General features: G+C 40.9%; 1 protein-coding gene across 1 annotated transcript in view; it reads right to left on the bottom strand.

Moving 5' to 3' along the window:
• The window catches only part of ANK1 (ankyrin 1), a 305,273-nt gene that overhangs the window by 52,522 nt on the left and 238,742 nt on the right, over nucleotides 1–14,009 (bottom strand). The window contains exons 15-19 of the mRNA XM_027865204.1: nucleotides 13,658–13,756; nucleotides 12,756–12,854; nucleotides 5,755–5,952; nucleotides 2,397–2,495; nucleotides 729–827 (exon numbers count right to left, since the gene is read on the bottom strand). Coding sequence (XP_027721005.1) covers nucleotides 729–827; nucleotides 2,397–2,495; nucleotides 5,755–5,952; nucleotides 12,756–12,854; nucleotides 13,658–13,756 — 594 coding nt within the window. The remainder of the gene's footprint in view (nucleotides 1–728; nucleotides 828–2,396; nucleotides 2,496–5,754; nucleotides 5,953–12,755; nucleotides 12,855–13,657; nucleotides 13,757–14,009) is intronic.

Genomic DNA, 14,009 nt, shown 5'->3' with positions numbered 1-14,009 from the left:
GAAGAGGTAGAAAAGATGAAGGAGTATTTTCCAGGCATGGATAATGGCCTATGCAAATATGGAGAGGAAGAAAATAATGTATTGAGTACAGGTAACTGCTAGTAGCTTAATTTGGCTAGAATGTGGAGTTTGTAAAGAGGAGTAATGGGAAATAAGGTTGAAAAGGTAGAGTGGAGTCAGCTTGTGTAGAGTGCTGTAAGTAAGGGGGTCATATTTTATCCTAGAGGCAAGAAGGAGCCATTAAAAGATTTTGGATGAGAAAGTGACAAGGGCAGAATGTGCTGTAGGAAGATTATTTTTGTTGCTGTGTGAAGAGTGGATTAGAGGCAGGAGAGATGAAACAGGAAAAATAATTAGGAAATCTAGGATGATGACTGAGTGAATGGAGAGGAGAGTGGATAGGAGATATTTTGTGGAGGTGAGAACTTGTCAGTTTTAGGGGATGGGAAATGAAGAAAGAAGAGCCAAGGATGATTGTGAGGTTTTGAGTCTAAAGAACTGGGAAGAATGTGGGTTCTGGATGGCAGCGGGGTTATGGGGGAAAGGATGGATACAATTTTGCATATGTTCAGTTGGAAATGCCTTTGGGACATGAAGCTGGAGATGTGGGACTGGAGGTTAGGAGTGAAATAAGGGCTAGATGTACACATTTGGAAGTCATCTCTGTAGGGGTGGTAACTGAACCCATAAGAGTGTCTGAATTCCCCAAGAAAGATACTCTCTCGTACCTTGGTCTTTGCATTAACATCTGCCTGGTGTTGTAGCAGGAACTTCACCAGCTTGATATTTCCATAATGGCTGGCCACATGTAATGGGGTATAGCCCATCTGAGGGAAAAAAAGGTAAAGATGAATTAATTCAATTCAATTCAATGAACATTTTTTGAGCCCCTACAAGGTCCGAGGTGCCGTGATAGGCGTTAGGGATACTCTTTCTTAAAAGAAAGAGAATCATTTCTTCTAAGCATGCTACTCATTGCTCATGATATAATGGAAAGACCCCTGTGCTGGGACTCAGGGGACTCATGCTTACTAGCTGTGAGTCTGTGAGTAAATAATTTCACCTCCCCAAACCTCAGTATTCTCATCTGTAAAATGGAGATGATGATACTTACACCTCCTACTTCACAGGGTAGTTGTGAGAATCAGATGAGAAACGTGAACAGGTACTCTTAGCCCTAATGAGTGTTTTCAGGGGACTACAGGGGATTGTTCGGCTTCCTGTCCTTTTCATTGTGGCAGCCATCACAGCTTTAAGGGTTTAATGTTAAAAGTGTAAGATAAAGTATGGTACAACAGAGGGTCTATAGAAATACTAGAGAGAGACAAGAAGGCCTGAGTTCTTATCCTGCCCCTATTATGAGCTGTGTGACCATGGGTAAGTCATAATTTCTTCGAGGTGGAGTTAACTGTAAATGTTAGGCAGCAAGGTTGAAGAGTGGGCATGAATGCTGGACCTGGAATCAGGGAGACCTGAGTTCAAGTCCCACCTCAGACACCTACTAGCTGTGTGACTCTGGGCAAAAGTCATTTAACTTTTCTCAGTCTCAGTTTCCTCATCTGTAGAATGGGAATAATAATAGCACCTAAAATCGCTGTGAGGGTCAAAAAAGATAACTGTATGGTCCACTCTTTGCAAACTTTAAGGCATCATGTAAGTGGTGTTATTATTATTAAATCACAGGTATCATTATTATTATTAAATCATAGATGCGTTCTGAGCTATGCAGTGATGCATTTTGGCATGCTAATATTATATAATAGATTTCAAACTCATGCGATGTTGTATAGTGGGAAAGGCACTGGTCTGGGACTCAGAAAAATGGGTCAAGTCCCCGTTCCAATAACTGCTGCGTTTCCTTGGGCAAGTGACTTAATCATTCTAAGCCTCAGTCCTCATCTGCAAAATGGAGATAATCGCATTTGTAGCAATGACCCCCAGAGGGCTGTTGTGAGGAAAACACTGATAAAAGTTTAAAGTGGAATTATGGGAATTCAGGCTGTTATCATCAGTTCACTTAACACATTCTTTAGAGATGCTTGGAGTCCTGACCCTGCAAAAATAATCCAAAATGAAAAGAAAAATGAAGCATGTTTGACTTTTCAACATATCTCAACCCTTGCCACTTTCTCCAGAAGACACTGTTTGCACTGAGGGATTTCAAAGTTCTATAGAAGAGGCTACCATAGTGTTACAATAGTAGATCAAAGGGAAGCCACATGAGGGAAGAGCATCAGTGTGTGCACGTGTGCATGTGTGCATGTGTGCATGTGTGCGTGTGTGCGTGTGTGTGTGTGTGTGTGCGTGTGTGTGTGTTGGGGGGTGGGGGGGAAGGGAGCAGGGAAGAAGAACACCATAGACGAAATTCATCAACTAAAACAGGTTCGTTGTTTTACCCGGGTGGTGGCATCCACTGTGACCCCCTGTTTGATGAGCACATCTGCTACTGCCACATGACCCTCTTGAGCCACCAGATGGAGAGGAGTGAGGCCACTCTGAAAAGAAAAACAGTAGCAATATTTCATCACCAGTGAGACCAACTTAAGTACCAGAGACCCATCCATTGAGCTTACTGTGTGTCTCAGATCTCTAGTTCAGTCTGCCATAGTAGAAAGAATGATTCACAATACTATTTATCTAGAGCTTTTAACATTTGCAAAGCACTTTTACATAAGCAGTCATTTTACATTGTCATTTACATTACATTTTACATTTACAAATCACCCCCATTTTACAGATGGGGAAATTGAGGCAGACAGCAATTAAGTGACTTGCCAGTAAGTGTCTGGGGCTGGATTAATAATCATAATACTATTAATAATAAAAATAACAAAAACAACAATAACTAACATTTATATAGTACTTAATCTGTGCCACGCACTTTACAATTATCATCTCATTTGATCCTCACAATGGCCCTGGGAGATAAGTGCCATTATTATCCCCACTTTACAGATGAGGAAATTGAGGCAGATGAGATTAAGTGACTTAGCTAGTAAGTGTCTGAGGCTGGATTAATAATAATACTAGTTAATATTTATTTAGGACCCACTATGTGCCAGGCACTGTGCTAAGTGCTTTACAATTATCTCATCTGAGCCTCACAACACACCTGGGAAGCAGGTGCTTTATTTTGCAGTTGAGGAAACTGAGGCAAACAGAGATTTAAATGACTTGCCCAGGTTCACACAGCTTGTAAGTGTCTGAGGTGGGACTGGAACTCAGGTCTTTCTGATGCCAGGTCCAGCGCTGTATCCACTAAGCCACCTAGAGGTCTACTATTACTAGTGGAGAGAGAGATCAGGGTCTTAATGAATGACCTTCAGATAGTTATTTCACTTTTCTAGAGCTCAGTTTTCTCACTTGGAAAATGGGGGAAAGAGTATCTACTCTGAATTCTTCACAGGTTATTTTTGAGGATAAAATAACACCATAAATGTGAAAGTACTTTGAAAAATATGACTGCTACAGAAATGTTAGGTAGATGCCTAGGTGGCACATAGTGCACAGAGCCAACCACAAACACTTACTAGCTGTGTGACACCAGAAAAATCGTGTAACCTCTGTCTGCCTCAGTTTCCCATCTGTAAAATGGGGATATAATAGCATCTACCTCCTAAGGTTGTTGTGAGGACCAAATGAGATAATATTTATAAAGTGTCTTGCAAATCTCAAGGCACTACATATATGCTATCATTATTATCTGCTAGAATTAATACTTTTTTAGAATGTGAAATCTATATAGCGAGGAAAAAGTAGAGACTTTACAGTCAAATGAACATCTCCTCCCCAAACCATGAAGCTCTTGTTCTATCTTTTGAACCACTTCATTGCATAGCCTAGAATCAGAGATTTAACTAGGAAGGATGAAGATCAATAGTCTGGACAGAAAGAAGTAAGAGTTGGGGTATTCTGAAAATGGGACACAAGCTAAGCATGGTGGTGGAACATAATCATGATGGGGGACATCAATTATCCAAATGTCTGCTGGAATTCTTTCTCTAAAGCAAAGGAGCTAATAAGTTCTTCATTTGCTTTAATTATATTTTTCTTCCTTTAAAAGATGGAAGAACCAATGAGCAGAGCTAGTTCCTAGACTACATTGTCCTCAACAAGGAGGAATTGATTGTTGAAATACACATCATTGGCCCCTTGTGAGGAAGCCATTACTAGATCTTAGAATTTGTAATAGTAGAGGAAAGCTAGGTATAATACTCTGACGTGCACTCTGGATTTTTAGAGCAGATTTCAGTGGATTCACAGAAAGGATAAGGTAGGTTCCCATGAACTAAAATACTGCAAACAAAGTCAGCCCAGTTGATGTGGGCAGCTCTTAAGAATGAAACCCTGATGGCACAAAGAGAAAACACTGATGAGGAGGAAAAGGAGGAGCTGTCTGAAGAATCTGATGTGGATGCTGACTTCTTCTCTGTTCCTTACTCGTGGTACTCCATTCCAGTCTCCATACCTTTCCAAGGGCAGTTTGCTGGAATGCAGTCCTTCCTCACTGGTACTTCATAGAATCCCTAACTTCCTTCAAGATGAAGGTCAAGCATCATCTTTTATACAATGCCTTTCCTGATGTGACCAATTGCTACTATTCTCCCTCACTAACTTATATTTAACCAGTTTACATTTATTTTTGTATTTATCCTCACATACGGATTCTGCATATACTTACACATGTACATAGAAGCATAGATTTACAGCTGGAAAGATCACCTTAGAGACCATCTAGTCTAAGTCCTGCATACCAATAAAACTACAGGTCTAGTCCAAAGGAGAAGAAGGAGAAGGAGGGGAAGGAGAAGAAGGAGGGGAAGATGAAGAACAAGAAGGAGGAGGAGGAAGATGAGGAGAAGGAGGGAAAGAAGAGAGGGAAGAAGGAGAAGGAGGAGGAGGAGGAGGAGAAGAAGAAGAAGAAGAAGATGATGATGATGATGATGATGATGATCTAGGTTCAAATTCCATCTGGCCTACTCACTACCTGTATAAGCCTCAGTTTCCTCCCTTGTAAGATGAGGTGATTAGATCATCTCTAGGCTCTCTTCCTCTGCTGAATCCTATGATCCTTCCATCATATAAGCTAAGGAAGAATATTTCCTTCAAGTTCAAAGGATTTGACCAAAGTGGATGTTGTATATGAATGCAGAGTTTATCAGAGCAATACCACTAATCTGCCTCCAGGGGCTATTGTAGGGGTTAGTTAATGTTTTACAGTAGCTGAGGGCTGCCATCATCATTATTAACTCTCGGGCTAAACTGCCACAAAATAACCCAACAGGTAGGAAACCAGACACCAACGCAAATGCAGCAGTCACAGGGCTCCTGTTACATCCAATAAGCCTAATGCGCCGACTCCCTTATTACTGTCAGTGGTTCTGTTCTTTCCCAGAAAAAGAGCTTTTCAGCCCATGGCAACAAAAGTCAATGGGACTCTTGTGATTAGGAAGTCTAAATGACCCTTAAATTTTGTTCCCTTCTTTGACTTTCCAAAGACTGTACACAGAAATGCCATATCATCACAGCCTCCTCTAGACCACTGGTTTCCCGTTCAGGAAATGAGTATTTAGCGTTGTATGACTTGAGGTAATTGGTAGTCTGTAACCTCATGCTCAGAATTCAGGCAACTATGGTATAGAACAGATGATGAGGTCTACTTCTCTAGCAGTCTCTTTGGCTAACCTGGTTACCAGCCCCAACCCCCGGCACTGCAGGGCAGTACCCAACGATGCTAGGAACGCCAGAAGTTACCTTGTTTCCAAGGTTGCCATTAGCTTGTTTTGAGAGTAGCAGAGCTACCATTTCTGCATGACCCTCTTGGGCTGCAAGGTGAAGGGGTGTCACACCTTGTACTGACTCGGCATTTGCGGACCCCCCATATTGTAGCAGGTTGCTGGCAAGCTCCATCTGGTTCTGTTTGGCAGCGATGTGTAGAGGGGTGTAGCCATTCTGGAAAAGGAAAGAGACCCAGATAAGTCTACTACAAGGCCAGTGATGGAAAATCCACAGTGGCACCATAAATGGCAAATCTTCTAAAGAGATTATCCCTAACGGCCAAGTTACTATTATTTATCGTAGTACAGTGGCATAGAAAATTCTGGATTTGGAATCAAAGCATGTCAATTTGAATCCTGCTGCTGTGGTCTTGGGCAAGTCACTTAAATCCAGTCAATCATCCAACAAGCACCTATTAATCACTTACTATGTACAAGGCATCATGCTAAGTACAGGGAATACAAGGACAAAATGAAAAAGAGCTCTTGCCCTGGGAGAGTATTTATCCTACTGGGGGATACAGCATTTACCCAGATGAGCAAATTCAAGATAATCTGAGGATGGAGAGAGTAGCAGTGACTAGGTTATGGATTCTTACCCTGGGTTCATGAATGTTTTAAAAAATAACTGATAGTCTTTCAATATAATTAATATCCTTTGTATTTTATTTTATGCATGAAAAAAACTATTTGAGAAGTGGTCTATAAGATTTGCCAGAGTCATTGCCAAAAAGTTTTAAATACCTCTCTCCCCACCCCCCCCAAAAAAGGCTAAAATTTACTTTAAAATAGAGTAGTCCAGAAAACCCTGAGGGTCCCCCAGACCCTGTTAGGACTCCCAACATGAATATTTTTCATAACAATACTAACACTTTGCCTATTAAAACACTTCCCTTTTCCAACTGCATATCTATGTGAGGCTGGATTTTCTTCATATACTTCAACCAAAACAGACTGAATTCAGAAGCAGATAGGAGAGTCTAGCTGGCTTTTTTTTAAGACAGATATTAAAGAAATTTGTACAAATATGTAAAACAATACAATTCTCAGTAAATTTGTTTTGTTTTGGAAAATATCGTTATTTTTCATAAAAATGTTATTTTATACTAACCTGTAATTGATTTATTGTTGTTATTTTTAAATAAATTAATAAACATAAAAATTGTTAGTTTCAATTTCTAATATAGTAAATTTCAATCAACAAATAAACATTTATTAAGCTCCTACTATGTGCCTTCTCCACCGGAAAAGGAAATGGCAAACCACTCCAGTATCCTTGCCGAGAAAACCCCATGTGCAGTATGGTCCATGGGGTCATGAAGAGTCAGAAACAACGAACAACAAATGTGCCAGATACTGTGCTAAGTGCTAAGAATACGAATAGACGCAAAAGACAGCCCTTGCCCTCAAGGAGCTTACAATCTAATGGACAATATATATAACTCACATAAACAAAAGGTCTTTGAAGTCCTCAATAATTCCTGAGACCAAAAAGTTTAAGAACTGCTGGACTGGAAGGATCAAGAAAGGTTTTATGTAGGAGCAGCTAGGTGGCACAGTGAATAGAACTCTGGCCTTGGAGTCAGGAGGACCTGAGTTCAAATCCAGCCTCAGACACTTAACACTTACAGCTGTGTGCCATTGGGCAAGTCACTTAACCCTGATCGCCTCACCAAAAAAAAAAAAAAAAAAAAAGAAGAAGGAAACTTTAATTCCCTACCTACGTCAGTAAAACAAGTGGACTGGATTACATGACCTGAGTGTGGGTGACCTCTAGGGCTGTGTCATCCTAGGTCCTCTCCTTTTTTTTTGTATTTACTCCTTTAATGATTTCATCTACTCTTATAGATTCAATTAGCAACCATACACAGATAAATCCCAAACCTGTAGCTCTAGCCCTAATCTCTTCCCAGATTCTCATCACCACGGCATCATAGATATAAAACTAAAGAGGAGCAAAGATGGCAGGCTTTGGTCAGTCATCTAGCCCAACTTCATTGTTTTATAGTTGAGAAAAATGAGGCCGTTGCTGTTTAAGTGACTCACTGATGGTCACGTGGAAGTAAACATCAGAGAAGGATTTGAATACAAGTCCTCTGATTGCAAAGTCAGCTCTCTTTTCAGTATTGTTGCTGCTGCTGTTCAGTCATGTTCAACTCTTTGTGACCCCATTTGGAGTTTTCTTGGCAAAGATACTGGAGTGGTTTGCCATTTCCTTCTCCAGCTCATTTTACAGAGAAACTGGGGCAAAGAGGGTAAAGTGACTTGCTCAGGGTCACACAGCTAGTAATTGTGTGAGGCTCGATTTGAACCCAGGAAGAGGAATCTTCCTGACTTCAGACTTAGCACTTTAACCACTGCACCACCTAGCTGCCCCATGTTTTTGCCTGTAAATGCTCACAATGAAAAATTAGCAATCAGTTCTCATGAGCTGGTTTGAGGTGGCTGTAGGACACCCCTGGTAAATGTTTGCAAAGAGTTTTACATTCATTATCTTATTTGAAAATAGCACTGGAGACCATGAGACTTTAAGAAACCTGCAAGACTTTCCATTGAAAAGCAAATGAAGGGGACAAAGACAAGGATGGATGGCTAACAGTCAGTCAGCAAGCATTTATTGTTGTTGTTGTTTTTGTTGTTGTTATTGTTGTTGTTCAGTTGAGCAGACTCTTTGTGATCCCATTTGGGGTTTTCTTGGGAAAAATGCTGGAGTGGTTTGCCATTTCCTTCTCTAGCTTATTTTACAGATGAAGAACTGAAGCAAACAGTGTTCAGTGACTTGCCCAGGGTCACACAGTTAGCATGTGTTTGAGGCTACATTAGAACTCACAAAGTTGAGTCTTCCTAATTCCAGGCCAGGCACTCTATCCAACGGGCCACCTAGTTGCCCTAAGCATTTATTAAGCACCTACTATGTACCTGGCACTGTACTAATCACTGCTTCTCAACTTTTTTTTAATTTTTAATTTTTAAAAATTTATTTATTTATTTTTAGTTTCACTCAGCTATTTTTTACACACATATTCACTTCTTCCTCTGGAAAAAAAATGCCTCTAAAGGAATGCCCAGGAGAAAAATCCACAGACATTTTAATCAACATTAACATTGGATTTGTAAGTTGTTGGGGGTTTTTAAAAGCAATTTTGTGGTGCATACAGAGTTGCATGTGAAATTCTACAAAATTGTCAGACGTGATTTTGTAAAGTTTTTTTTTTTTTTTTTTTACCATGGAAACAAAAATCCATCTGTGTAGCATTTGTACTTTGATTCAGTGCTCTTTAAATATCATGAAACTGGCTCCCATTTATTTTATGGAAGTGGGAGGGGAAGGGGCCCACTTTTTTTTATTTTTGGAGACAAGAGTAAGTCAGCTGCGAGGGGCTAAATGTTACAAATGGCAAGGTTGGGTCTATGGCTAGAAGCAGCAGCTGGGGCAGGGATCCAGAGAGATAAAGGGACTTGGAGGTGGAACTTTGGGACTGACTGATAGGTATTGGAATAAAAAACAAAAACCAAGTAGCACATCCGTGTCAAGGGGCAAGAATGGAGGGCTGAGGATGAATTCGGATGAGCTGACTGCATCTACTTTGGAGACCGCCTGGTGTTAGCGGGGTGCGCGTGCTGGCCAACAGATTGCTCATTTCTCTGACGCAGTCAAGTCTGCACTCCAAGATCTAGCATTAGACCCTCTACTATTGTATGTTGTTCCAAGAGTATTTCCTGTGGCATCTCATCTCCTGAACTAACTGGAAACTCTCTGAGATCACAAATTCACAGGATTGGATTTTAGAGCCGGAAGGTGCCATCTAGTCTAATCTGAATCTGAAGAGTAGCATTCACCCATCTCCTTGATAAGTGTCAGGGTGGTGGAGTGGAAAGAGCACTGGACTTGGAATCCAAAGACTTGGATTTGAATCTTGGACCGTGGTCAAGTCACTTACCCTCTTCACTTCTACAATAATAAGTGTGCCATCTACCTCATAGAGCTGTTGTGACTTTGCACACCTTAAAGTGCTATAAAATATAAATTATGGCTAAATGGTTATCCAATCTCTGCTTGAGTACCTCCAGTGATGAGGAGCTCACTCCAAAGAATGAAATAATACCTACTTGCCATGAAACCAATCTATTTCATCATTGATAGCTCTCATTGCTTTGAAATTTTATTGGTATCATTTGGTTTTTTTGTCATATTTATTTCCTAATATATCCCTCTCCTAAGCCTAGCCAGTGAATTGTACCCAGTTACAAAACAAAACAAAATAAAACAAAACCAACCAACACATAAATCGAGTCTGACAGTGTAGTCAATGCTTCACAAGCACAGTCTCCCACATCTGCAAAGAAGGGAGGGAGGTGCCTTTTCTTATCTCTTCTTCAGGGACAAGCTTGATCATTATAATTACACAAACAGCTCTTATTATTGAGAAGTTCTAATCATGTTCAACTGAGATTTTTCTCCCTGCTAATTTCAACCCATCAGTTTTCTGGGACCAAGCAGAACCAATCTATTCATTCTTTTATATGACAACCCTTTAAATATTTGAAGACAGTTATCTTATTTTCCCCACATCTTCCCTTTTTCAGCTCATATCTAGCCCTTCCCAGCTCTTTCATGTAGGGCATGTTTTCCAATTCCTTTTCCATCCTGATCATCCTCCTCTAGACATGGTTTTACACATCAATATCCTTCCTAGAATGTGATGTTGAGAGCTAAACGCAATATTCTGACAACAGGCATTTATTAGATGTGGTCCAGATGAGGTCTGACTAAATGGAGTTTGGCATACCAACTGTTGCCATCCCCTCTGGACATTAATACTTCTATTGATGCAACCCAAGATGATAGCTCTTAACTGATGATCAGGGACCAGCCCAGGTTTCATCCTCCTCTAAGGTCTTTCCCGGGTTAAGATCTATGATCCTAAGTTCTTACGAAAGTCCCATTTCTGTTTACTTTAATTTGAACAAAAGCACCAGTTTGAAGAAACAAAAGGAACTAGTGGAGAAAAGTTAAGTGTACCCTATTATTTCATTGGGTCATAGAGTCTCTGAGCTGGAAGGAATCTCAGAAGTCATGTAGTCAGACTTCTGTCTGAAGCAGGAACACCCTCTAAAATATTCTCCACAATATTTTACATGATTGCCCATGTACAACCTCTATCGGATTGTTTACTGTCTCAGGGAGGGAAAGAAAGGAGGGATAGAATTTAGACCTCAAAACTTTAAAAAAATGTTTAAAAATTGTTTTAACATGTAACTAGGGACAAAAGTAAAATTATATATATATAAACTATCCTTCACAAAGGATCGAGGTCCTCTGCTTGAGGACCTACATCAATGAGAAGTTCACTACCTCCTGATAATAACCTCTTCCATTCTTATTTGACTCTTATTGTTAGGAAGACTTCCTTTATAGCAAGCCAAAACTTGACTCTGCAGTGTCCACCCAAGTCTCCTAGTTTGGCCCTTTATGGCCAAGCAGAGCAAAATAGCCTTTCCAATTCTTTTCTACCTACTTTTTTTTTTTTTGTGGTTTGGCAATTGGGGTTAAGTAACTTGCCCAGTTAATGAGTCTTAGGTGTCTGAGGCTGGATTTGAACTCAAGTCCTCCTGACTCTAGGGCCGATACTCTATCCACTGTGCCACCTAGCTGCCCCCTGCCTTTCAAATTCTTAAAGACAGCTATCGAATCTTCCCAAGTCCTTACTTTCTTTAGACTGACTAAGCTAAGTTCCTTCAACTAGTCCTTGTGTGGTATGGTCTCAAGACCCCTCAGCCTGCCTGAGGGACATAAAAATTAAGGGACTTGTCCAGAGTAACACAGCTAGCATGTGTCAAAGGTACAGGTCTTCCTGACCCCAAACTCTACATTCTCTCTACTACTCCAGACTTTCCCCACAGTTGAGTGTGGGTTATATAAGTAAAATGCATATGGTGCATAAGATATATAAGCTCATCTCATTTTAAGGAAAATAAACAATAAACCAAATTCATAGTGGCAGCATGGAATAGTGGGCAGTGAGCCAGCCTTGAAGCTGGGAAGCTAGGGGCTCAAGACCCATCCCTGAGATAACACTGGCTGTATAACCTTAGGCAAGTTACTTCACCTGTCAGGACTCTAGCCAATTCTCTAAGACAATTAGTTATAAAGAAAGTGCCAACCTGAATTGGTAGATGAAGTTTTCTCACTTAAGAGTTCCCTATGCCAATAAAGGGCAGCTAGGTGGCACAGTGGATAGAATGCCAGATCTAGAATAAGGAAAACTCACCTTCTTGAGTTCAAATCTAGCTGTGAGTCCTTGGGCAAGTTACTTAATTCTGTTTGCCTCAGTTTCCATAACTCTAAAACGAACTGAAGAAGGAAGTGGCAAACCACTCCAGTGTTTTTACCAAGAAAACCCCATATGGGGTCACAAAGAGCCGGACACAGCTGAAACAACTGAACAACAACAACAATACCAATGAAATCACAGGTTTAGTTTCTATTCTTGTCAAATAGACAAATTTTGGGGGTGATCATTCCTATGATATATATATATATATAATATACATACATGGTGTGTGTGTATGTATAAACATGTGCACACACATTATAAATATATATGAATCCTTCACTTTACAATGGATTAATTGTAGGAGTCCAAGTGCCTTTAACTAACAAGCTCATTCAGTTCATTTAAGACATAATTCAATTTGCAAATGATGTTTTAAAGGAACACATTTGTTGTAGAAACTGAGTTCTATTTGTATGGTATGTGGAGATCTGTGGTTGAAAAAGATCTATTTTTCTACTCATTCATAGTCGAAGAGCAACATTAACCACACTGAGGATTTTTAAATCCTGAAATTAAGAAGACACGTAGGGCCCCCCAACCTTCCAACTGCTGCCTAAATCTCCCTCCCTCAATAATCCTGGCCGACATCCAGCCCCCGGCAGTCAGGATGGAGGTGCTGCCAGGCATGGAGGGGCCTTACCCAAGCAGGGCTGTGTGGAGAGCCGCCTCGAGGGAGGAGAAGTTTCACAATCTCCAGGTTATTGTGATGGACAGCCACATGGAGAGGGGTGAGGCCATTCTGCAGAGAAAGAGAGAGGAAAAAAAGTCACCCCATCCAGGTTGAATACTAGTTCATTTTCTATGGGGAACTCCTAGGCACATTTCCCTAATTGAAGTCTGAACAGGGACAAGTCACACTATGGGCTCCGTCTCCCTCCCTTCTCTTATTCACTCCCAAACAGGGCAATCTGAAATAAAAACAAGGTAAAATGAAGACCCAGGGTAACCCTGAAGAGGAAATGAGTGCAATGTGCACTGGGGGAATGGGGGAAGAAAAGCTATTCTATTCTTGATTGCGTAACAGAGATGGCAGTGGTGGAGCTGAAGGGATTCTGGGCTGGTTTTCTGCACATGAGGCTCAGGTCTCCTTCTGTCTGTTGTCAGAGCTATGTATTTCTCACCCACCACCTGTCTCTCCTGGTCACTGTCCAATTGGCAATGCCAAGTGGGAACAGTGTGCCAAAATGCAGAGCCCTGATTCACAGTGCCCCCGGATTGACTTGGCACCAGAAAATTGGGGTTCTGATCCTGGCTCTGCCACTTCCTAGCTGTGTGACCCTGGGCAAATTAATTCCCTTTTCTGGGTCTTAGTTTTGTCATCTATAAAATGGGGGGTGGGGGCGAGAGTAGACTAGACTAAGGTCTCTTCCAGCTCTTAATGATTCTAGCTATAGGTATAGCTATATAGGTATATTGGGGGGAGTGGAGGTGGAGACAGGAGGGATGTTTTAAATTTAAAATATTCTTGAATGAGCCAAAGAAGGGAATGGGTTCTTGACTCTAACTGGGAAAAAGGAGGGATTCTGTGAAGTTCAAACTCACTTTTCCAGCTGCGTTTGGATGGGCATCCTTCTCCAGTAGTAGCTCAGCCACGTTTACCTTTCCATATTTAGCAGCAACATGGAGAGGGGTAAATCCTTTCTGAGAAGAAACAAAGAGCATTAGAATCCTGAAGAGAAGGAGCAACATTATGGGGGAGCCCAGGGGATCAAAGGGAGGAAGGTCAGATGCTCTACCAAACTAGATACTCCAATGCCCATTAACTGGGGAATGGCCAACCAAGTTGTAGTATATGATTGTGGTGGAATACTCTTAGGTGAGAAGAAATAATGAAGGGGATGGTTTCAGAAAAATCTGGAAAGACTTACATGAACTGATGCAAAGTAAAATAAGT

This window comes from Vombatus ursinus, unplaced genomic scaffold (genome assembly GCF_900497805.2).
Source record: "Vombatus ursinus unplaced genomic scaffold, bare-nosed wombat genome assembly UNPS02014778.1, whole genome shotgun sequence".
In the NCBI taxonomy this organism is placed as follows: domain Eukaryota; kingdom Metazoa; phylum Chordata; class Mammalia; order Diprotodontia; family Vombatidae; genus Vombatus; species Vombatus ursinus.
This window is presented reverse-complemented; position numbering and strand designations above follow the sequence as displayed.